This window comes from Dermacentor albipictus, chromosome 7, assembly GCF_038994185.2.
Source record: "Dermacentor albipictus isolate Rhodes 1998 colony chromosome 7, USDA_Dalb.pri_finalv2, whole genome shotgun sequence".
Lineage (NCBI taxonomy): Eukaryota > Metazoa > Arthropoda > Arachnida > Ixodida > Ixodidae > Dermacentor > Dermacentor albipictus.
The window spans coordinates 119185308-119211431 of record NC_091827.1 but is presented as its reverse complement, the minus strand read 5'-3'; the positions used below and the strand labels follow the sequence as shown (position 1 = coordinate 119211431).

The 26124-nt window shown below is 46.6% G+C and overlaps 1 protein-coding gene across 1 annotated transcript in view; it reads right to left on the bottom strand.

Annotated features, from left to right (window-relative positions):
- LOC135909562 (AB hydrolase superfamily protein YfhM-like) overlaps positions 1-26124 on the bottom strand; it is a 41411-nt gene that overhangs the window by 6000 nt on the left and 9287 nt on the right. The window contains exons 3-5 of the mRNA XM_065441537.2: positions 20931-21043; positions 16923-17091; positions 6537-6673 (exon numbers count right to left, since the gene is read on the bottom strand). Of these exons, the coding sequence (XP_065297609.2) occupies positions 6537-6673; positions 16923-17091; positions 20931-21043 (419 nt within the window). The remainder of the gene's footprint in view (positions 1-6536; positions 6674-16922; positions 17092-20930; positions 21044-26124) is intronic.

Sequence of the window (26124 nt, the reverse complement as noted above, 5' to 3'; positions counted from 1 at the left end):
TCCCTTCAACACCACTGGACAGTGGTGTCCTCCGCACATAACAAAGATCGAAACTCACCGATTATGCTAGCCCTATTGTGTAAGTTTTGCCATATTGCAGTCATTCCTTGCCTTTCGCTTCGCATATAGGTGACAGTTTGCGGCGGCATAGCGTCAACCAGAAGGCGTTTAAGATCACGGCATCGGGAGTGCTGGCAGCAAGGCTTTGCTTGGCGTGCTCCTGCATGCCCACTGCACCTTGTGATGCTTAGAAGGTCAGCAAACTCTCAAGCATTACAGAAGAGTCTAGCAGTCTAAATGAGAATGCTACAAAACATCCCTAACACCCAAATGTCATGAAGGAAGCAGGACCTTCAGCCCTTCAAGCAATTTAGTGAGCTTGAGAGTGGGAAAGAAATCGCTTAGTCTGCACTACAACCTAGCACTTAAAACATTTACGTTACATACTCATAACCATCCTGTGAACTTCTTTAGGATCCACATCATCATATATAAGCCTTATTGCTACACAACGTCAACAAATTTTGCTCTACGTCAAGACATCATGATAATGTCAATAATGCGTAGTCCAGCATTTTGAGACGAACTTTAGTTACCAAATTAATATAGCACCTTATGTTCCTCAACCTTCACATGCAAACCATGTATGAAGCGTATATGTAAATTTCAAGGGCAATGAGATCATAATGCACCATATGTGCTGCGGGTGCGAATAAAAGCATGCAAAAGTGAGCTGAGAAGGATGGTGGCTTGATTAGAGGTAACGTGTTGTCTTCCTGTACATTTAGTGCTGGAAGTCACGGAATCTAGAGTTTTGGAGACGGGTGGAAGCAAGAGGTCAACAAAGCATTTGTTCCTCTTTGCCTTCATTCTTCATCATGCTGGCATTGTGACGGGGAGTGTTCGTGATCATCGAGCGAGACTTGTTTGTGTTTGCCTGTGCACATGTTCAATTGCAAAATATACCAGTTTGGATGGACTTCAGTGCACTCCAATTTCATTCCGGTTAAGAGAACAAATTCACCGACAATTACGATACTCCTTAATGGAAAATTTGAGCGGCGCTCTATACATGTTTTAATTTTGCAATACAGTGGACTCTTTCTAAACAGAACTTCTGTTTCTGTTTACAGGAGTTCCATTTACTAAGAGACATTTCAGAGAGCATTGCATGAATACAAAACCAACCAACCATGAGGATAGTGTTCCATTTAAGCGGCAGTTTCGTTTAAGCGATTTCTATTTATCGAGATTCCACTGCATATTGGCTGGTATAGACCATCTGTTTTGTGTGGCGCATTGCAAACAGACCGAAGTGTGGAGTGACTGCCACGCTGCCATGCGGAGCAGCATGTGGGCGCAATTCACAGCAGCCGGAGACCTCTGCTCAAGCAGCACTTTGTTTCCACTCAGACAATGCACCCTACTATGGCGCCACCTTGCAGCCATCATCGCCATTAAGCCCGTCTTGTGCGGCACTACGCCTTTCTTCTTACACTTTCGCCATACCCTCCCACTCTGCTTTCCTCCTCGTGCTTTTCGCTATCGGTGTCTTTCATCACCCACAGCGCTCCGCATTTGCTTTCATCTTTCGTTGTGCTCGTTTGCTCAGTTATGAGGGACACTAAGCGCCGCCGCCGCCGCCGCAGGAATGGACGCCTAAGAGCTGCGCTCTAAAATTTATAATGGTTTGCAAATCGGTTCACAACACTGAACCGTTTTGCAAACTGGTTTGGCAGAGTAAGCTTTATTCTGCCCGTTCTTGACATGCTGCAGAGTGTTACTGTCTTGTATGCACGGTGCATGCGCAGGCTTTGTCAGGAGGTGGAATAAATGGGCTCCCTAACCCATGAGAGACAGAAATCAATGTTTATTTTTTTATGTGAATATCAATTAACTTTATTGCTGCACACCTACAGCAAGCTTACGCACAAGCACGGTCATCTTAAACAGTGTCGTTGCAAGAGTATATGTTACATGCTGTGGTGCCTGTATGTATCGTTGCTCTTGTCTGTGTTTCCTTTTATTGTTATCTATACTGAGTATAGCAAAAACAGTGGATGTCACGATCTGCCTGGGTTCGTGAACAAGGGAGCGCTCAGGGCACCCCCCGTTAGATGCTCCACAGCGTAGTGGTGATGAACGATGACTGACCCCGAGCAGCTGTGCTCGTCGGTGTTTATTGTGGTGCGGTGACCAATGTTGCCTACCGAGCCTGGTGGGCCAACGAAGATTATGCCCGAGGGAGCGTCACATGCTTGTTGCAACCCCCTTACCCCCAGTTTGTTTGTCGACAACAAACGTCTAAGTTCAAAGTGCGAGGCACTGCCTCTGCCCTAGCCGGGTCAACGGTGCCTGCTACCCAGGTGAGTAACGGTCCGATGGCCTCCGCCGTCGAGTACTCCGCCTGGGCACCAGTGTTGATGGGTGGGGTGTGGCAATGCCGGGTGCTGCCCGAGCCAGCCTCGCTCCATCCGGAGGGTCCACAGTGGTCGGCCTTGTGAGTGGTGACGCACTCGACACCGGCCCAATGGCCGCCGCACCACTGGCAACGCTTGCCGCCTCCGAGGTGGGTGGTGCTCCACTGGAAGCGACTGACTGGTGCTGCCGCTAGTCCTCCTGCGGGCTGGAACTCGGAAGTGGAAGTCGAGGGTGCTGGCCAGGTCCCGAGGCGAGGCCTGACATGGTCGGTGTGTCTGTGCCACATGGCCCTGTCTGGCATGCAGACAAGCAGCGATGAGGCGCTGGCAGGAGACACCACCTGTCCGGTGGACCATGGTGGGCCAGGATTGAAGTTCCTGGTGAGAACTGGAGCACCCGACTCCGGCAAAGGCCCGAGTGGCACCCTTGGTCAGCAGCCAGCTTCTGCTTCAGCTGCTTCAGGAGCACTATGGATCGGAGGTCCGGATGCAAGACGTCCAAGGGTGTCTGACTATCCGACCCAGCAGGAGCTCACAGGGGGCACGGCCAGTGACATCGTGGGGCGTGGTCTGGTGCTGAAACAGTATCCGGGCAATCTGCGTCCGGAAATCCCCAGTCTGGCTCTTCTTGAGCTTGTCGTTAATGGTTTGCACCACCCGCTGGGCTGCACCATTCGAAGCAGGGTGGTACGGCGAAACCATCATCCGGCGGATTCGTTCTTCGTCAGCCAGGCCAGGTACTCTTGTGCTAATACTAATAACGTCCGGCAACCCTGTCGACCTGTCGTAGCGCCACAATGGTCGTAGCCATTGATGGAGTGGTGATAGGTAGAAACTCCACCTATATTGAAAAGGCGCCCATCACCACCAAGGAAGTAATGGCCCTTGAAGAGTCCCCCAAAATCCACATGCAGGCGGGCGTCACAATCTTGGTATCATTAGAAAGCTGAAAGTTTCGTCGTTCCGCTTCTGAATTCTTCGGCTGTTGTCATCTTGTAACAAACGAACGAACAAACACAAAAGAAGTGCGGGTCAAATGAATGTGGTCACACGGGCCCTCCTATAAAAGCAGGTCTCCGACTGGCTGCCGTGCTAAAAGGAGTCTCCCCATTGGTTTCTGTGGAGGCAGCAGCTAGCCGCGGTTGTCTTCTTCACAAACAAGACAATGACGTGCCCGGAGTGATTTGAAACCACGCCGGGCACATCGGTGTCTTTATTTGACACGCAGAATTTGGATTTCTAAGAACACTAAGGTTAGTGATTGATCGTCGTTCGTTCGAGAATAAATTTTGGATGAAGCTAGCCTTTGGAAAACAGAAGCGCTTGCCTGTTACAGCGAGAAAGCGGTGGCGATTAGCAGGAGAAGCACAGCACCCGAGTGAACATGTTGATAACATGCCACGCTATCTTGCACCGTTTGGCTCCAGCAGCGAAGCCAAAAATTGCCCTCTGCCGTGTTTATTTTTTTTTGTATGTGAATATCAATTAACATACAATTTCTGTATGTTTCTGTATGTTTCTGTTGTAACTCAATTTCTGTTTTATCATGTGACACAGGCATGCAGTCAGCAAGCAAGCCCCAACTGTCGACGAGTTACAGTGTGATAATCAGATCCACTGGACGGACCGTCGCCTGAACGTCGCACCATTCAGACGCACCTTGAGCCATGTTTCATGTCGGCGGTGACGACAGAAGCATGTGCATGCAGCATTTGTGACTCCCTTCGCGGGTTGTCGAAACTGAATGTAAGTTCAATTTGATGGACCAGCAAGGCCAAGAAAAATTTCCAAAGCCCAACAAATGAAGAGGCAGAGGTGCAAGAAGATGCCTGACAGCAATGATGCCAAATATTACAGCACTGGTGAATTCTAATAAATCTGCAGGCTTGCAAAACTTTGCAGCCCGTTTTCTCAAATCTGTTTCTTCTTTGCCATTCACCTCGCTCGTGGAAAGCATAGCACAACAATGGCTGGACCTATTTTGATCCCGTTTGTTTTGCTGTGATCCATAAACTATGCTGTACACCAAGTGAGTCTCAAAATAATTCTTTATCTTTCCATTATTTTATTATTTCACAGTAACTACATGGCTCCACGTAGTGAAGCACAGTCACATGTACCTCATGTTGAGCAAAAAATTATTAGGGCACTAAAAAAAAAAAAGTCCTACCTGTCTTGAAGTAGGTTAGGCATTTGGGCAAACAAGCAATGTATTCCTGGCTCCGTACTATGTTTTGGTACTGTGACAGGCTTTCCGCATGCAAGCAACTTAGAATATTTTATAAAATTCTTATATAAGAAAAACAAATCAAGATATCTAAATGAAATTTTAGATTTCTCTTTTTATTGCAATGTGCTGTGTATTCGCCAAATCTTAGCCTTTTTTGCCAAGAAACAAGAAAGTTAGTTCTGATTTCCTCCTCGCCCATTAATTTAATTAATAAGCAAATGTTTACCCAATTTACACGGTCAATAAAACTACTACAAATATTCGGTAGTTGTCTAATACTTTGCTATTGTTATCAATGCTACAACTTTCAAGCAAAACAGACATTTGAACAAAAGCCTTAAGTGGCGCATACCTCTAACGACCTTGAAAAAAACGCATTGTCCAGTCCAATGGTACAAAAAACTATCATCGTCAACAATGGCTCATCCCTCCCTAAGCAAGCAAAAAATGCAATGGCTCATCCCTCTCATAATGCAAAGGCAACAAGCACTCATCAAAGTTAAGCGTACAGTGTATTCATTCATTGGAATAGTGCATACAACGTACAGAAACGTGGCGTCTAGTTGAATTGTGCAAAATAACACAAAAAAACATGTGATCTTCTCAATGGCTCATACCCCCGTAAGCAAACAAAAATTGCGATGGCTCATACGCCCATAAGGCTAGGGCAACAAGCGCTCGGCAAACTGAAGCGAACAGTGCTTACATTAACTGAAATCACCTACACAGCACACAGACCAGCATCTGTTTCAATCCCCTGCTGGGAGCATGCAATGTAAAGTCAAAAACAATTGTCGTGGGCATGAGTGTGGTCTGCTATACGATGCGATGCCGCAGCTAAACGTCGATAACGAGCCGAAGAAGCCGAACTGCGAAAGCAGGAGCGCGATGATGCGAGATGGCGCATTACAAGTGTGCAGTATGCTTTTGCCTTCATGTGTTACAGGCGTGTAACATGCTGCTGAATTTTTTACTCATGGAACGCACACTACAAACAATGCGTACCAGCTACCGTAATTTCGAACACCAAGCCAGATCTTCCTTGATTTCTCAGATATGACACACATGCAGAATGTTGCAAATTTAGAACGAAACAGGGGTCAGGAGCAACAAGTTGTCACTCGCCTAGCCGGTTTTGATGATGCATTGGTCAGACTATGTGGAGATCAGTCGGTTGATAGCGTCGTCCCGCTATGGGCAACACTACAAGCCTTGGCGACGGAGTGGACATGAAAGCTTTGCAGGTTTTACTTGGTACCGCCAATGCGGAAATATCGTCGACATGGCATGAAACCGTACCTTTTGTCCCCAACTTACAAATTCAACAAAATGATTTTTTTTGTCACTGAAATTTCCTTTTCCTGACTGCCCAATTATCCACAAATTTTTTTGGCACCTTCCTCTATCTATCAGCAAATGTACTTATCTGCACAAAGAAATAAATTTCAATTTAAAGAAATTTTAGTATAAGAAGGCAAAGGGCTGATTTTACCGACTTTGTTAAATCGAGGTTTAACAGGTCTTCCTAATTCATACATAGTATGAAATTAGGAAGAGGCAACTGGCCAATGAACCACTGCATGCTACTTGAAGGCACAAAACCATCTGGAGTAGAGGACCTCACTATGAAATGAACAAGAGGAAGGTGAACCTAGGTGCCTGATTTTCATTAGTCACAACCATTTATAAAGCCAACAGATAATAAAGGCAAGGAAAGTATATGAAAAATTACCTTAGATTTTAATTGAATTGTAGAAATGATAAGATAAAGAGTAATGAAACTCGGCAGGATATTATCATTGAAACATTGCAGTTACATTTTTTCACTGTGCTGCAGAGTCTTAGTTGAGAAAGGAAAATATCAATGGTGACTGAGCGTGCTGTACCTGGCTGTGAGAGGGAATGCTTCGCAACCTCTTTGACGTCCACCTGCGATGGCCCAAGAGCTTTGTCGATGAGCTCAAAGTCGTTTGCCTTGAGCACGGCTTCGGGTAGTTTGGGGCTCTGGAAAGTCACCATGTACCTGAAAGAAAGAACAGAGCAGGTGGGCCAAAGGTTGGGCGTTTCTCTGGAGGACCAACATCAGTGCCTCGCCCAGAGATGGATGCTGGTCATGAATGGGCTAATAAGTGATTGAAGAGCTCACCATATGTATTCACTGTGTAGTATGAAATGAGACTCTCGACTTTTAAATGGACACTGGTCGTTGTACAAGGTATATTACTGTAATGTAAATTATGCCCCCGCAATAGCAAAACAACTCTCATTGTGCGAGCAAGCTTGACAAGGCAGAAAAGTCAAAAACTAAAGATAGCTGGCAAGTTCCCAAACCAGCTTGCAGTGACATCATTGATTTTCATGACACCTGCTCGGGCCCAGTTCATTTTTCACCGGTAAAGACTGCATTTTACAGAAGTCAAAGACTGGACATAGCAAGTTTTTAGAACATTTACTGATCTACAACAGTGAAAATACAAAAAAAGCACTTCAAAATTTGTGACATAGCACTGACGCACCAGCAATGGGGTTCTGGTGCGAAATAAATATTCTAACCTTGACTGCCATTTTCTTTTACATCAATCAATAAAATTAACAAAAACAGAGTTCAACGGGAGCCTTCATTACTTCGTTTTATGCATTATTGCCATTTACTGCAATATATCCCCATTGGAGTGCACCATTGAATTGAATTCTGGAGTTTTACATGCCAAAATCATGATTTGATTATGAGGCATGCCGTAGTGGGGGACTCCGGATTAAGTTTGACCACCAGGGAATCTTTAATGTGCCCCCAATGCACAGGGCACAGGCATTTTTGCATTTTGCCCCCATCGAAATGTGACCACCGTGGCCAACATTTGATCCCGCAACCTCATGCTTAGCAGCGCAGCACCATAGCCACTAAGTCAGCGCAGGGGATGGGTAAACAATTGTAAATATGGAAATGAGGAAACGGCTTTGCAGCTCGTGGAACCGCTACACAGCCACGCATACCATGAAATTTGACTAAAACAACAAAAGAATATTCGGCGTGTGCAACGCGCGACTTAGCACCTAATGTAACAGCCTTTAGATAGCTGCCTTCTGCTCTGTTGTGATGGTTCTTCCCTTCCGCCTTTCCCTTCGCTCATCGCAGTCGAGCAGCACATGGTACAAAACACAGCGTTCTGCTGCGTGATCGAGGAGGCAAGCGAATATCGCTGTGCCAGCTTGGCTCAGCTGGCTTGTGGGCTCCGAGATTGCACCGGTGCCAATGCGATCTTGGAGCTCAGGGCCAGCTGCCACGCCATGGCGCAAGGAGAGGGAAAATGAATGCCCTAATCTTTCACACTGCCACACACAGCCTAACGGGCAGGTGCAGGCATGGCCTGTGTGTGATCCCCGAGATTCCTCCGGGAAGATCTTGGAGGCCAGAACCAGCTGCGACAGCCTCCACGACGAGCCGGAGTGAAAGAGAGAAGTGAATGCACTGAGGTCCGTTTGATTTGCCTGCACCACTCTGATCGAGTTCACAGTGGTGCAAGCACAATGCGACACTCGAAATGAATGCCAAGGTGCAGGTGCAGTGCAGCTGTTACGTTTTGGACGACTAACGTGCACCGAGTGCACAGGTGTGACAGTCTCGAACTGCAGGCATTATCAGCATCTGAGGTGTAAATACAGCCAACACTCGCACAGACACATCAGATGTGCATAAGTGGGGAGTCAACGGCGCCTGCACCTGCATGCTGCCTCATCTGCTGCGCTGCACCTTTGCACCGCCTGCACCAGGTCTGCACCGATAACAGAAGTGGTGCAGCAAAATCGTGAACCCACCCTGCACCTTTTGTGCACCTTTTGAAATTAATGGCATCGTTCAATGGGCGCCATTGCTACACCGCTGAAATAATGGTAGGGTGCAGCAACTCACAAACTGGTTCAGATGGTGCACGCAAATCGAACAGACCTCTAACTTTTTGCATCTCCGCGTAGCATGACGCGACTCGCACAGGCATCGAGCACGAGGGGCACATGTGGCACTGTGTGGGTCTCTACACCAAATATATAGAATAGGTATTCTAAAAAAAAATGTAGCTATTTGATTTGCAAAACGAATTATTTAAAAGTTCACTGTTCAGTTCGATGACATTCAATATTCGCACACCCCTATTTCCTAAAGAATAACTGCTTCATGTACTACAACCGCAACTTGTAGACGTTTATGTCGAATCCCACATAGTACAGCCTTGTCCTTCCAGTATGTGACGTACCATGCTTTTGGCAAGCAGTGCACTATGGCCACCTGTCATAGAAATGAGTCACTCAGCCCGTTCGGTGGCAAATAGGTTTAGATCTGCAATGCCTGCAATGCCAAGTAACAAGCACGTCCTTACATCATACTTTGTCATAAATGTATGGGACTTAATGTCAAGTAGAAAAGCATGACACAAACCTATATCTTCTTTTCTTAAGTGACATACTATTTCTTTGGTGGCGATGACAGCAGTAGAAAGCATTCTCTCTAGCTTTCATAACATTGCCTGCTATGTGTCAAATGGCGAGTTACAACTTGAAAGCAACTTTCCCTTATATGGAAATTCCGCCATGGGAATTTCTTGCAAAATTAATTTGCTCGTTTAATTAGTAGGGGTGCGTGAATACTGAATGGTAGATTTCGAATCGAATCAAGAAAAAAATGCCAAATATCGAATCAAACATCAGAAAATTTAATGCTTACAAACTTTAGTTAAGAAAATACTGTGCTGCACATGCTCGTAAGTCCCCTGGCATCGCATAACAAGAATCTAGCAAGGTATCAGTAACTTTGTTACATAGTGTTGCGCTCACACACACCGCAATGAGGGGATGTTAAGGTCGGTGCTCTCAGCTGGCATCTTGGTGCCAGATGGGAAAGAGGAGAAAATTAAAGTTGGGCGGCACCTGCAGTTTCGTTCTAGAAGCCTGCTACTTTGGTCTTTGTTCTGGCGTTCCGTTGTGACCCCTCAGTTCCCAAAGGTGGTGACCCGAACATAATAATCGGAGCACTAACAAGGGCCAGTTCAGCAGCGCCAGCTACAAAGCCCTGCCTGTAGCCCTGAACAAGCTGGAAGAAGAATTGGCGCCCGCCAAAGCTCAACGGCCCTTGGCATTTGCAACTGTGGCCCTACCGTCCACACAGCCCTATCGTGTGGTTCGCGCAGGTAGATGCACAGCTGTACGTAAATGGCGTGTTATCGCAGCTCTGGCAGTACCTGCTCCTCCAGCGAAAAATTCACACCGATGTCTTCTCTCGTCTTGACCTTCCACCACCAGACCAGAACATGTTTGAAAGCCTTAATATAACTTTCTTTAGACACTTTGGCAAGCCACTTCTCTGGTAACTACACAGCATGTTAGTCTTCTTCAACAACTGATGGTTCTGAAGGAGTGGTTCAAACTGTGTCATCCACTTTGCCATTGGCGTGTGGCGAGAGCGGCACCACTGCTCACAAATCTTCCACCCACAGGAGCCACTGTGGGGAGACAATACGACAACTGCACCTCCCGCGTCTTGTTCGTTCCAGGACGACTACCAACCTCCCGCCTCGCTGTCCGCCCCATCAACTACACAACCGTGGAGACCACTACTTCCCAGCAACGACCACCTTGTATCCACGTCCGAACGTACTAAAGCGTCCGCATGCACTGCACCCAAGTTACAAGAGGTCTCAAGTCCAAGCTGTGAAGATGCACAGCCAAGAGCTGTGCCTTGGCGGCTGGCGGGACGCAGCCTATCCCGTCAGCCATCACGTGCACTGCACTTCCTAGATACATCAGTGTGCTTTCCGTAGCACCCTCTGCTTCTGGCCCCACTCGTAGTGCACATGCAGTGTCTCGGCTTGCATGCCCAAAAGACAGTGCCCTGACGCTTGCTTGCAAAGATGCCTGATGACTTACGGTACTCAGCATCGGAAAACTCATGCCCAGTGCAGCCAACAGCACCACTGCTTCCCTATCTTTCGTTGCTACATCTACCCCATTTTCCACAGGTTTCAGGCCAGAGGTTCCAGACGCAGCGGAGAGGCTTGGCCTCTCTGTCCCGACTTGGGAGTGGCCTGCTTCGCACTAGGGTGCGCTCTAAAGGACCCTAATAAAGTTTTCCGTCCGTCCGTCCGTCCGTCCGTCCAAGCCAGATGCTGCTATCACGTACTTCGAAAGTGCCCAACATCAACACCGAACTTTTGCTCACAAGTTTGACTAACCTTTAGAAGACGACAACCGGCTAACCACAATCGAGCAAGCCCGGTCCCATTGCCATGAGCTTGTCACCTCATTCGCAACATCAGCAGGTGCCCGATTCAATGCTGCTGTCAGGTGCCTCGGAAGCTCCAAGGTCCCCATCGCGACCTCCATCCCTTGACCAGCCCAAATTAAGGCGATGTCATTGTGGCCACCGTGTTCCTCGCACCACTCTGAAGTCGACCATCTGTGCACATCGATCGTGCAGAATCTGCAGCTTAGAGCACGAATGGCATCACCACTGTGCCCTCGTCGGTGTAGCAATAATCGGGGCCACGTTTCTCAAGCTACCGCCACTAAAACCTTGTCCACTGCTGCACTCCCAAGCCAGACCACCGCAGTGAGTCATGTACACTTCGCCGTTCCATCTGGGCGGGGGTCCCCGTAGCGCCCACCGACGCTGCAACGCGGCAACATGAAGGTTGGTGCTCTCGACCAGCATCTTGTTGCCAGCTGAGAAAGAAGAGAAAAATAAAGCTGGGTGGCGCATACTTGATGCGCAAGCATGGCACGCACAGTTCAGTTATAGAAGCCTGCTACGCTGGTTCTTTCGTCCTGTTGCTCCGCTGCGACTCATAGGTTCCCGACAATAGAAATTAGGATATAAAGTATGCTCTACTCTTGTTAAAGGGAATGCCAAACTAGTATGCCAGCACCGATTACAGCACAGTCCTAGTACAGTGCAGTTCACTTATAATGATATCAAGAACGAAAAATCTATTGTTATAACCAATCATCGCTATATCGAGACTACCATAAAAAATTGCTGCCAAACATAACTTTGTAGCTCTGAAACCAAATTTGCCCCTCGCAATAAAGAAAATCTATGTTGTAGGAAGTAGGCTGTGAAAAATAAGACTCGTTTATTTCTCTAAACAGCACATAAAGCTTTAGGCACGTCGAAATAGAAATCTGCACTCGCTTTCGCGGGAGTTTCAGGTTCACAACCATGGCGTGCATCCCGTCCAGCTGCTGCGCGACCACTGGTGGCAATAATTTAGTGTGCACGAAATCAATGATCGATTCGATCAGTGACAGTGCACTCTATCGGCGTCGGTGTCAATCTGGCAGTCACTGCCGTTGCTGTCGTCACGACAATGATCACCCCATCGGAGATCTCCTCACAGAATGAGGCAGCATTATCTGCACTGAGTAACTCCTCCATCGAAGCACAATCTATTTCATCATCATTAGCGACATGCTCCCAGAGTTTCGCAATGTCAGCGGCTTCCACAGTGTTGGCGTCACCCATGGGAAGTTTCGCCCTGGTGCACAAAGCCTACCTTTTCCACTGATCGGCAATGCCCCTATGTCTAGCCTTCATGATCGCAGCACTCCGGTTTTGAGAATCGTCTCTATCATCTACTGCATGAGCTCGTACACTTCTTTGAGTCTTGCAAAATTTGCAGCTTTGTCTCAAGCAACACAGTTGTAGAAAGGGAGCGCAGGCACCACTCCTCACTTTTTTTCTCTCTCTCTGTCCCTCTTAAACAGCTGGCGCCATCTTGTGGCACACTGCACACCAACTTGCTATGCTCTCTGTGGCTTTTGCAATTGGTGCGCAGGTGTGACACGCTGCGTGGTAATGGCGGCAGATATGAACACGCGTAGGCAACCTTTTTCCCCTCATCTTGGTTAAGGGGAAGTTGGCAACACAAGTTTCACGATTACAGTCGAACACGGATATATCGAACCCACATATATCGAATTATTGTCTGTATCGAACTCGTAAATTATCCCCTTGAAAATGCTGTGTTAAAGTATAGAAATTCGTACGTTTATATCGAACGATATTTCTACCCGCCATTGGATATATAGAACGCCACGCGATCTCGGCACTCGCTGCACCCGCGAGCTCCGCGCCTCCCCCGAAAGGCTCGGAAAATGTGAGAGCAAGAGGGAGCGAGGCTCGGACTGTACTCCCGCTGCGCACGCTCTCCGACTTGTGGAACTGCTTTTTTTTCTCTCTCCCAATGTCTCTCATCGTTCCCCCGCGTAACCATAGTGATCGGATTGGAAAAGGGAGCCAGGAACGAAGGTGCCGGCGGCCTCCTCCTTTTGCCTTTTTTTTTCTTGTTGCTTTTTCACGAGTTTTGCTCAGCCAACCACAGCTCGTGCCTTTCGTACATCGCTGTTGCCCTCGGGGGTGGCTATCGCGAGCGCTTTGTTGGCGGAGGGTGCGCACGTGAATTCTTGTGTTTTGTGCGCGTTCTTGTGTTTTGTGTTCATTATATTGTTTTGCGTGCGTCTCACGACACGTGTGACTGGATCGTGGTGAGCTGAAGTGGAAGCAATGGCCGCAGCAAGCATAAGCAACGTCAAGAAGCGCAAGAACCTGGACTTTGCGACAAAGCTGAAAGCCATCCAGCGTGTTGAGGCGGGCGAGAAAAGTGCGACGGTGGCAGACGACTTCGGGATTCCTCGGAGCACTCTAAGCACCTTGTTAAAAAACAAGGCGGACATAAAGTGGAAAGCGGCGGAGCAGCGAACATCGGGAGCTTGTCGTGTGCGCGCTCCTGCCCACGAGAAAGTTGAAAAGGCCCTCTATGCGTGGTTTTTAGAGGTGCGGGCTAAGAACGTTCCGGTGGATGGCCCAATGCTAATGGCTAAAGCTAAATGGTTTGCCGCTGCGCTTGGTGATTACAACTTCGCTGACAACACAGGGTGGCTGCAGAGGTTTAAGAACCGCCATAAGATAGTTGACAAAACCAGTTCTGGGGAAAGCGAAGCCGTCATCAGCCAGGATATCCAGCAGTGGATTTCGAAGGAATGGCTGGAAATTTGCGCGAAGTTTTTACCCGCGGAAATCTTCAACGACGCCGACGAGACCGGGTTGTTTTGACAGATGCTACCCAGCAAGACGCTCGACGTCCGGGGTAGCACGGGTCACGGGGGCAAGATGAGCAAAGTCCGCGTGAGCGTTCTGCTCGCTGCAAACATGGATGGCTCTCAAACGCTCCAGCCCTTTGTGATCGGCAAAGCAACGGCACTGCGCTGCTTCAAAAACTGTGAGCAGCTCCCCGTTCACTACACCTTCAATAAGAAGGCGTGGATGACGCGTCAGCTGTTTACGGAATGGCTGCAAGCGTGGGACGCCGAACTGGGCAAGTCGGGGCGTCATGCTTGCCTTCTCGTCGATAATTGCTCGGCCCATCACATCACCTGTGAGCTCGAGAACATCGCGCTCAAGTTTCTGCCGGCGTACACGACAGCGAAGTTGCAGCCGCTCGACCAGGGCATCATTAAGTCGTTCAAAGTCGGCTACAGGAGGCAACTCATTGATAGGCTTTTGGTGAACCTTCGCATGGGCACCGAGCTTAAGGTTGACCTGCTGGGGGCCATTCAAATGATGACGGGCGCCTGGAGAGATGTGAAGCAGGATACCGTGGCCAACTGCTTCCAGAAGGCAGGCCTCATGACGGCCACACTTCCCGAAACCTGCGAAGACGGCGACAACGAGTGCATGGACGAGGCGTTTCGCGAAATGTCGTCCCTTTTCCTGGCTGCCGTTTCAGCCGAAATGTCTGCTGATGATTTCATGAACGTTGACAGCAATGTTCAGGCTGGTGCGAGCCTCGCCGACGAGGACATTGTAGCTGCAGTCGCAGGGACTCAGGCCGACAGCTCGAGTGGCGACGAAGATCGTCCGGACGAGGGTGCGGCTACACGCTTGTACACCGCCGCTGAAGTGGCGGCCGCGTTCAGCTTGATTCACCGTTATTGCGGCGACGTGGAAAGAACCGGGCTTTCGCACCTGAACAGCCTCGATAAGATCGAGGTTGGCGTCTTTAATTTAATTTGCAAGGCGAAGAAGCAGACCAACATAAGCGATTTTTTTTTCACGCAAATAAAGCATTACGTTGCGTCGTGTGTGCGGAAATAGTTGTCATTCTTGAATGCGCCGATCGGTAAGTCATCGTCTGCCACAGGTAGTCTTCGGGCCTGTATTTTTTTATATCGAATTTTTTATATATCGAATTAATTCGTGATCCCCTTCAAGTTCGATATATCCGTGTTCGACTGTATTTTGCACTGAAAACGGTGTCCAGAAGGCAAAATTTCAATCGTTATATCCAATATGCAAAGAATAACATATCATAATAACATATCATAATAAGCTATCAAGCTGCATGTTACGCCAGCCTCGTGAATGCAATTGTCGCGATGAGAACAACACCCCGCAATGAAAAACGCGCCCCGGGACTTCTGCAGCGCTACTGCGCCCGTCCACGGAGAATATGCTACGCCAACGAGGAATATGCTATGCATGTGTTTGCCGAGAAGAGGGGGCTCGCTGATAAGCTGGCTCGCAGCTTCAGTAAGTTTGAGGCTGCGGTTGTCTCTGTTAGGCCGCCGCGGCATCAAACGAAAATAACACTTTTGTCACCCGAAGTGAACAAATACTGTATGTTTTTTTTCCCTTTCATTGCACTCACTCTGAGTTGTGTTTTTGACAGGTAAATGGGCGATCTCATGCTAATTTGGTTAAGCAGTACTACCGTTTAGTATGTATTTCTTTCAAGCTTCGGCCGACTACGGTTAAACGAGGTTTCACTGTATTTACCTTTTCATACGCTCTTGTCCATACACCATGTATTTAGAACCTCAATTGTTATATTGAGGTTCTAAATACATGGTGAAATTTTATTATATTGAAATCGCATACAAACACAATTTGTTATATTTGTGTTTGTATGCGATTTCAATATAATAAAATTTCGCTTCCGCAGCAAAGGAATGCTGAGACAATAAATGGAAACTTCCGACGCAAATGGTCAAATGATTGAATTAAAAGCGGCTGCTTGCAAGCGCACCTCTCAAATTAAGCGGGTGGCGTGACAAAAGCCACCGTCGAAGTAAAGCCAAGCCGCATCACGTTCCGTATAAAGTCCAGGTGCGATAAGATCCTATTGCGCTCCATACACTGTGTACTTAGGTGCGAGTCAAACTGTGCGAGGGCGAGACAAGAAAGATGGTGGCTTCATGAGTGCCGCCTTACCGTGCGAGCAAAGATAAAGAGGGGAAGGGAAACAAGCTCGCAATAACGCAACCAAGCGCGTGCAAGGGGCGGGAAGCGGGGCATCGCGATTTTTGGCGTGCGTTTCGGCCGTGGTTGCGTAGGGCTGTAAGCGCAGATGCGTGCATACACAGTGGCGCACCCTGCTTTAGAGGTAATCTGCAGCGCATGCAAGGACTGGGCGTGTCACAATGGCGTGGCATCATGTTAGCTGTCTTCCCATGTGTTTAGCATTTAAGGTTGCGTACGTAATCTCGACTTTCGGTGACCCGTTGGAGCAAGAGGCAGACGAAACATTCCTCCCTCTGCTGGCGTTTTTCATGACAGAGTCGTCTCAGTGCAGGCAACGCTATCAGCCGCGGAGGCAAAGCGCACGCGAAAGCGTGGCTGGCTTTGGTCAATTCGTACCGCCGATGTGAAGACGTCGTCGACGTGGCATGAAACCACATCATTCGTCACCGACCCCTAAATTCAGCAAAAGAATTGTTTTCCCATTCAAATTTTCTTTTTTTGAGTGCCCGATACTTCTGAAAATTCTGCGGCCCCTTTCAGTGTTAGAAAAATCAATCGGCGACTGTGCTTATTTGTACAAAATATCATATTTCAATACGATGAAGTTTACATAAAATGAAGCAAATTGCCTATTTTACTTGCTTTGTTATATAGAGGTTTAATTGTACTTATAGCAGCATAAAGTGGGAATGGAGTTCCGATTTCTAATAGGAGTGCTTGTCAACTTTATTATGTGCCGTGACTTTGCCACTGCAGTCTATAATTACTTGTGCCAATCTCTTTTGACGTTGACTTTTATCTCCTACAGCTTTGGGATGAAGTTCACTGACGCAGCCGAGTTGAGCCAGTTGACAAATGACCTTCACAACTGGTTGACCAGGCTGCACTGTCGGGCAGCCAGAATACTAAATGCACGTGCACCTGAGCAATGCTTAAGGAAATTCCATGTTCCAACTGAGAGCACTGCGAGCAAGCCACCACTGACCACGACTTGAGCATCTGTGCAAAGCTGTTTTCAAGCTGGTAGCGGAAAGCCAACGGGTGGGGGCCGTTGACAACCACCAGGCGGTCGACCATGTCCTCATGCTTGGTGGCCAGCACCCAGGCCACCATGCCACCCAGGCCGTGGCCCACCAGAATCGCCTTCCTCCGGCCTGCAACACGACACCGCCAATGTGACCAACTGGACTGAAGGCACAAATATACACAGTGTGTTTCACGTGATTTGAGCCCAACTTTAAAAATACGCAACTGCTATGTAGCTGGACAGAACCAAGGTAATAGAGAGTTTTAGCCCAGCGGGTTTACGGCCAGCGGAGCGGAGCGGGCGAGCGGAGACGCGACTGCGCATGCGCACCACGCTGAGGGGGCCAGCGGTTTTACGGAGCAGCGTTTACGCCCGCTGGAAAGCACTCCCCAGCGGAGGGTATACGCAGCGCGCGAGCGTGCGTAAGGGCGCGCGGGCGTGTATGGGAAATGCAAGACGGCAGCCGCGAACATGAACGCCGGTAGTTCTGCATCGAAGACGGCGACTGCCGCGCTGACCCGTACATTAGTACTCAGTACATTATTAACAAATAATGCACTGAGATCATGTAATATATCTTTATTCAACATTTCTTGCATAATAAAAGCAAGCATAATTCAATTTCATTTCTCAGTAACTCCTATTCGAACCACTAGGTGGGGCAGCAGTGCGCCCCGCTCTTTACCCCGCTCGAGCGGGTGATCCGCTGGGCTAAAATTCTTTTTTCGCGAGCCGCTCCGCTGGCGCAACGGTGGAGACCGCTCCGCTCCGCTGGCCGTAAACCCGCTGGGCTAAAACTCTCTAATGTCGTTTGCTGTTGCTTGTAGATACTCATATTTTTTGCATTTCGACTAATTACATCAGTCTTAATCATTCAACTTCTCAACTTCTCAATTAATAACAACTTCTCAATGAAAAAATTGCAGAGCAACACGAAAAACTCCCGATACAGCTTTCTGTTGCTCAATACATGCTACATAAAAGTGTTTTTCCGAGCATGAAAGAAGCCCACGAATATATGCAAAATTGCCGGGTGACTGGCCGCTCGAGGCACTTTACAGGTATTCAAAAAATTATCAATGCAAGAAAATAATCAGAGTATCTCCAAGCGACGGCAAACAATATTACCTTGGTTCTGTCCAGCCATGTAGCATTTCCATATTTTTATGGTTTGGCTCAAGTTAAGTGAAACACCCTGTATAGTCGTGGCCCCTCTGGCACCTTGTTTAAAGGAGTTGCAAGGTGTTTAAGAATGGCAGGATGGCAACAATGTACCGTATTTACTCGAATGTAAGGCGACTGTGATTGAAACACAAGGGTTGACATTTCAGTGCGCGAAAAAATAAAAAATAAAACAGCAAATGTAACATGAGATGAATGGAAAGAAAAATACTACCTTTATTCAAGAAATCAATTCAGAAACAAGTTCTCTTCACCTATTGTCGTCTGATAAGTAGACAGTACTAGACGATATTCTCGGGAGATCACTTTGGGAGACAGTTTCACTTTCGCGAAATTTTGCACGACTCAGCCCGGTAAGCATCCCCGACAAGTGTTTCTGGCACTGCGTCAAACTTATCAGTGCCAAGAGCGTTGTCGGCCGTATACTTTGAGAGGTTCGTTTTCGAAACGTGCCAAGTCTCGCGAAAGTGAAACTATTTCCGAAAGTGATTGCCCGAGAATTGTCATCCGTGCCATCGAACTTGTTTGAAGTTAGGTACTTCTTTAAAGACTGCACAATCATTTCATTCAGGCACAGTACTAGGCCATTATGAGGTCCTTCTGACCGGCCCCACGTTTACCAAGGGCCTCCCATTGGTGCTACCTTCAGTGAATCGTCGACTCACTAATGTCGATCAAGATTACTCGTCTCTCAAGGTAATCATAAATTTTGACGTTATTTGAATGCAACGCGGGGATCGAGTTCAAGCAATGAAAATCACAAAAGAAAACCCTTGCATTACAATCGATTACCAGTAATGCCTGAGCGGTGTTTGACCAGAGCCTCCTGAATAATTTCTGTGCCTGTCAAGCGTTGTTTGAGCAGCCGTCGCTTCTCCTACTCGCCTACTAGTGGTTTACACTGAGATGGCGCCATCTGCGCCATTTTGTGCATTCTTTCCGAGTATTTTAAATCCCATCGGTGCTGCCAAATTGTGCTTAATGTTGAGCTGTGTTGACTGCCATTCAACCATGCTTCAGAGAAGCATCCTCCAGAAAGCGTATGAGTAACAACACCTTCCTTTTTCTTTTGCTGCTTAAATATATGTTTTTCTTTTTTCTAGTCCTCAAGCCACACAGACAACAAACAAGGTGCAAAAGCTTCTGGGTATGAATATTTACGTCAGTCAGAGCACTTGCGTGAGGGAAAAAAAATTTCGAGGAACTCCTCTTCAAGTTGTAAAATTAGTTTGCATTTAGCTTATGCAGAGGTGCAAGCTTGCCTCACTAAGGATACTGCAACATTATCCAGAATATCCTCATGAGCAATTCTTGGCAAGTAAAATGCTCACTTCTGTAAAAAGAGAACACCTCCCGGCTTTCACATTTGCCATACCTTGTTACGGTAACCAAAGGCGAATTAACCACACATTACAACAGCAGTAATAGCCTGAACACACCTGTGCGAATTTTTTTAATTGCTACATACAAAACACAATCCATTTTGACCCTCCAGTTGCTGCAAACACACCTGAACTATTAGAGACTGCATTTGAGGCACCACTATGGTAAACTATGACGTCAAAAATGAGGCCCCGGCCATACCGTTGATCACTGTTTCACAATCACAGCACCTGAGACAACCAGCATTGCGGCCACAGCGTGCAAATTCCTGATGGCAGCCCCCTATGTCAGTGACATATTCCCCGAAATGAGCAGCAGCTGCACGCAACTTCGCCGACGGTGCCTCCTTATTGTTGTCTAGATGACTATCTTTTGACAAACTGTGCATGTACATGTGTATGTGTGTGCATATGTATTCACATATACACATACAGAAATATGTGTGAACAACCAGCAACAATGCATTTTGCTCAAGCAATTGCTCCTGTGTCACATGGCCATCATATCCAATGGCTAACCTAACCCATTGTGACACTTATCCCCTTGACAGAGGGAAAGCCTGCTTGCACAAAAGCCGGTTGCTCACACAGACACACACATACACACAAAACGCCTTCTTGTTAAACCTCACACAGCCTCTACCAACACACCGCTGGCAAGCTACTATCTTTGAAAAGTACCGCATTTACTTGAGTTAAGGTTGAACACGAATGAATATAGGTCGACCCCTATATATTGTTAAGGGCTAAATGGGAAACTGCGCTACGGAGAGGCTGTGCACAAATAGGAGACAATGAGGGAGACAAAGTGCAAGAAGAAAGAACGTCTGTTGTAATAAAGTAGTCTTCACCTGTGTGATGCATCCGCTACATTTTCATCTACATTGCACTCATATAAGCTGTCCAAAAGTTTCGCCCATATTTGTATGGACTTTATGGTAGTTACCGTCAACAATGAATTTGTCTGGCTCCATTCAAAACAACACTTGACTTAAAAATTGGCATGCTGGTCCCTTCAGCTCCAGAATGTGACATTGCAGTTGTCCCATCGAAGTGGCAGAAATTGTCAACATTTTCCACACCGACCGGGACTGTTTCCTGCCAGGTGTAGTCCTCGCAGTCAACAAGGCCAAGCAAGAGACGATGCAGGCCACCGAGATTTTTTTGGTTTACGGGTGCACCCCACCAATTCCCTTGGACTCCGAACTTCGAATCGCCTGGAACTGTTCAGTTGACTCCCCCGAAAAGCTCTCCCGGTGCCGTCTCAAAGCCAGACAACACCTTCTTAATGTTTGCACTCGAGTTCAATCAGCAAACGCCAACAACACACGGACTGTGCCGACATATCAATTCTGAGACCTCATTTTGGTTCCACAGTTGGTTCACCAACCACGAAACTCACCCAGTGACAAAATGAGTCTCCTGATATCGTCCACTGTACGTGACATGAGGTAGTCCTCCACTTGCTGTGCCTTGCTGGACAGGCCACAGCCGCGCATGTCCACAGCGACCACCCTGCAATGCAGAGACGGATAGAAGCCAGGCAGGACACGAGAAGATGAGACATCACATTTCTATCATTCACTTTTTCTCATTATTTCTTTTGTGTTGCTTATTGGTGCAAGAGCAAGGTGTAGAGTGCCAGCACAATGCTCTTAAAATGCTTCGTCCAAATATGACATGAATTGGGAAGGATGTCAGTGACATAATGTGGCTTTATGCAGGCCTAAAAACTACAGGCTGTATGATGCCTAAAATGTATGTACAGTTGAACTTTGTTAATACGTATTTTAAAAAAAGAAGAAAAAGAAAAAAAAGAACCTTGAGAAAAATGTACATTCCGAAGTTAGTAAATTATCGGCAGACTCAACTATAGTTGACATCTACATAACAGAGAAGTGTTACACGAGTCATTGCAGCACCAGATGTTGACATGTGCCAGTGCTGGATCCTAAGCGGCCTTGGGACACACGTGGTTGTTTTCCTATTGCAGTGTTTTAAGACTTCGACGGAAAACTGAAGCGAAATCGAGCTGACGGGCATTGCTTGAATACAATGCCGCCAAGGTGAAACATGACTCTCACTTTGCACCGCCTGCAGCAGGGAATGGTGGCGCATTTGGGTTACATCTACTATACGACGAAGTGGGTTGAGACGTAAAAGATTTGGCAGATGAAATCAAGCAAATGAGAGCAGAAATGAAGGAGCTCACAATAAAGAACATGGAATTAAAGGAAGAAAGTAGACAGTTTTCGCAACAATGCGAAGATATGGAGCAATACATGCAGCTAAATAACTTGGAAGTTAAAGGAGCACCTTCTGGAGTCGACCCAGTAATGGTCATACAGAAGATAGGTGAAAGTGTTGGTCGAAAGATTGACACTACAGACATCAACATATGCCATTGGATTCGCACCCTGAAGCCTGGCATCCAAAACATTATCCTTCGTTTTGTAAGAAGAGACATGTGCAATGCCTTCCCAAAATGCAGGAAAAAAAGGCTGGACACCACTGTCCTTGGTCAGTGGGAAGGAAAGCCAATCTATGTAAACGAACACCTTACACAGCACAATAAGGCATTGCTCTCAGCCACAATAAAAAAAAAAGAAGGAAGCTAGGTGTAAGTATGTTTGCACTTCCAGTGGACGGGTGTTGGCATGCAGAAATGAGAACTTGTGTGTGTACCGCATTACAGATAAAAGAGATCTTAACTATGTCACAGTAGAATCTTGAGAGATAAAGCTTTATTGAGAATGGATCACATTTCAAATAACAGTACGGATTACTTTACCACCACTGACTTCAATTCAAAATTTTCTACTGCTGATAAAACATTTGCTGCATTGCACATGAACACAAGAAGCACAAAAAGCAAGGTAGATGACATAACTACTTTTGTTGAGTCATTATCTGTTAACTTTGATGTGTTGTTGTTCTCTGAGACATGGATCACCAAAAATGATGAACTGCCTCACCTATAAGGCTACAATAAAAAGATTTATATTGCGCCAATAAGAAAGGAAGCAGAGTTGCAATTTATTTCAAAGAAACATTTCCTCACGATATACTAGAAGATTACTGCATTAATAATGATGATGTTGACTTCCTAGCACTGCGAATTTAAAAAGCAATTACTGTAGTCATTTACAGACCGCCTGTGGGAAGAAAAAGTCATTTTATATGTTTCTTGGAGAATCTACTCGAAAGGTTTTTGCCGAGCTATACGATTTTAATTATGGGTGACATCAACATAGACATGATGTCCAGTGATTCATGTGCCAGAGAAATGGTGATGTTATTGTCTGCCTATGGTTGCACAAATCACCCCTCCCCATCAACTAGCTCACTAGAATAACTACAACTACCACTACACAGCTCAACATCTGCATCTCAAATCAAAACAAAAAGGATTTAAAGAGTGGGATTTTCCCACACAATATAAGCGACCAATAACCAATATTTTACCAATATACGAATATTACCAATACTGTATTACCATTTACCAATATCCAGGGAAAACACGGGGAATGCGGAAGATGGAAATTCAAGACGATGACCAAAACGAGAACAAGGTGAAAGCAGGAGCCAATGTTTCGACAAGTGGACTTGTCTTCTTCAAAGCGACGTATGCTTTCCTCACCACAGTATATATAGGTGGCGTACTTCTAAAGGGGGGAGGGTGTAAGGTGGGTGGGTGGGGCAATGAGGGAAGGTGTGTTAGCGTGTCGAATTGAGAATAAAGGAATGCTGTGCACAAGGCCCAAGGCCAGGGCCACCCAACCCCCGTCTGTCAACCACATGTCAACGCACGCATGTTAGCCAGCGTGTCAACGGCGTCTGACACGCCGGCTGAAAAAAAAAATGAGGAAAGGAAAGGAAAAAAAGGGATATGCCACGGAACCAAACTAAGTGTTGTTGCCTATAGCTTGAAATTTGGCCGTAGTGAGGGACTCCAGAAATTTCGACCATCTGGGGTTCTTTAAGGTGCACCTAAATCTAAGTACACGGGTGTTTTTGCATTTCGCCCCCATCGAAATGCGGCCGCCGTGGCTTCGTGCTAACCTAACATTACAGTCACTAAGCAACTGCGGCGGGTAACGTTTCGACAAGGGCATTTGTCTTAGTCGGGGCAGTCAAACAAGCAAAATTGCTTATTGTTATTTATTCCCATTAATTGACCCTTTGACGGTCAATGACGTAAATATGCGGTGCCGCGAACAAGTCCGAAAATAGTCGATGCCGTAAATTTACGGCGCCGTCTGTACGTTTGAAAAGTGTGCCAATTTCCTAACTTTTTCTTTTCTGTCATGTGCTGCCACTATGTGCGGATACATGGAATTTTAATCACATGCCTCCCTCCCTCGGTTTTCGTTGCATGGTTTGTTTTAGCGCTAGTTTGCTCCCGCGCATCTATGTACTACCGCTCGCGCATTAGTGCGGCGCGTGTGGCGGCCATTTGGATTTTGCTTTGCGGGCAGTTTCGGCTTCTTGTGATTGGAAAAGTGATGACTATCTCGTTACTAATCGCTCAAAGGGCGACTGCTTGTTTCTAGCTCGTTTAGTGTTCACAGGGGTGCGCATAGGAAGGATGCCGCCGTGCATGCGTTTCCGTTTTTTTTCCTTTTTTTAAGACTCGCAAAAACTAATTGCCCTAGCTGGTTGGCGATAAGATGAAGATTAGCGGAAGTTTGTCACACGTGTTGCTTTGCTTTCTTTGATGGGCTCACAACCAAACAGTTTTCTTGAGTGCACGCACTTACGCAGTTCAATTACGCTATGGACGTACGTATTAGCGTAAGAGCAGGAACATTTGAGGCATGCGAAATATTCTCATGTGCGGATTTTCAAAGCCTTAAACTATGTGCATAAAAATGCATCAAATTTTTAAATTCTGATAAGCTTAATTTCTTTTTTATTGTTATTTATTAATATAGAGTGCCCATATACCAACACAAAAGATTTTTTTCTCACTTTACGGTCACCCTAGAAAAATTACAGTAAATTTTTTTCGAAATAAGTCCCTAAGAAGAATTGGAACCCGCAATTTAAAAAATCGACCCTGAGCGGTCGCATATGGCGAAAAAAATCGACCCTCAAAAGGTTAAGTTGAGATAGTAGGTAAAAATAAAGGCTGTAGGGTTTGACATTAACAAGTTGGTATAAAAAGTATGTCTGCAGAAATATAAACACAATTGTCTTAGCTTTGTTTATCTTGGCAAAGGAGTGACCAGATTAAATTCAACTGACATACATATATGCCACCTGATGCTGGCACTCTGCAATGTCAGTCCTTTTCCAATGCAGGAACGAGATTGTGGGTATTCATGTTTGATGCGAACAATCATAACCTGGAATGATCTGCAGGCACATGTAGTAAGAGAGGATGGCACTGAAAGGTTTCAAGCTATCCTAGAACATGATTACATTGCACTGAGTTTTATACTGGCAAAAATATGACGAAGAAGAAAAGAAGGGTGCAGAAGGGTGAAGCAAACTAGCAAGTCTTTATTTTCGTAAAAGAACACATTAATATACAAATGAAAAAGGGGGGATGGGGGCGGGAGAGTGGGCACACTCATATGCCATGTGACAACGCAACAGCCAGAACCACAGAATTAATCTGCACAGATTCCATCCCAAGAATTCGAATTTGGCTTCAGTAAGTGGGACAGAGGGAGTGCTGACACACTGGTCTCTTTCATTCCACATGACATATTGTTCTACTCATTTCACCATTAAGGAATTCAATGAACAACAGATGCTTGAAGAGTTACATTAACCTACAATACAGCACAGATGATGCCTAGAGTCTTTTTGAAGCGACCACGAAGAACAATCTACCTCCCGAGCATAACGTTAAAGGGGCCTGAACCACTTTTTATCAAAGTGACGAAAGCCAGTGGAAGATAAAATAGGCTATTTCAGAAATACTTTGCTGCAAAAAGTACTTCAATGCATTACGCAGAAGCAGAGTTATTGGCAAACCCGCCCTTCACAGTGTTCCCACTCCTTCTTCAATGCCGAGGGCGTGGCAACGCTTGGCCTACTGAACGTCAGAGTGGCGTGCCATTCAAATTTGATTTTGGATATTACCGTAGATGTCACTACTTCTGATTTTGGTGCCTATGGCATGCCAAATGTAAGCCAAATGCGACTGTCCTCAGCAAGCAGCCAGTGGACTCGTTGCGACATCCTGCGGCGGCCGTGGCATCTGCGCTACGTAGCAGACTGCAGCTGCATGCCGCTGTGGTGCGCATGCACAGCGTTTGCTTTATGCACCACCAGGCATGAGTGCGCACTCGCGCTCATATTCTCCCGTGTTAATCCTGTTACGTGGTGTGGAACGGCTTTGTCCTTCACCAGCTTGACTGACGGACAGTAGCTACATCCAACTTTAGCATTTTTGAAACGCTATCAATAGCTTGATATGAAGCGAAGTCTGCCAAGGCGTCTAACCAGGAGCAACCAAGACTGAACACGTGCTGGCATGTATGTGTGGTCTGACCTTAGGTTTCGCATGGTTCGAGGCTAGTTGAGTGTTCAAGGCTAGTCGGAATTAATGAGACCCAACGACTACGACATCGACAAGCAGGGTG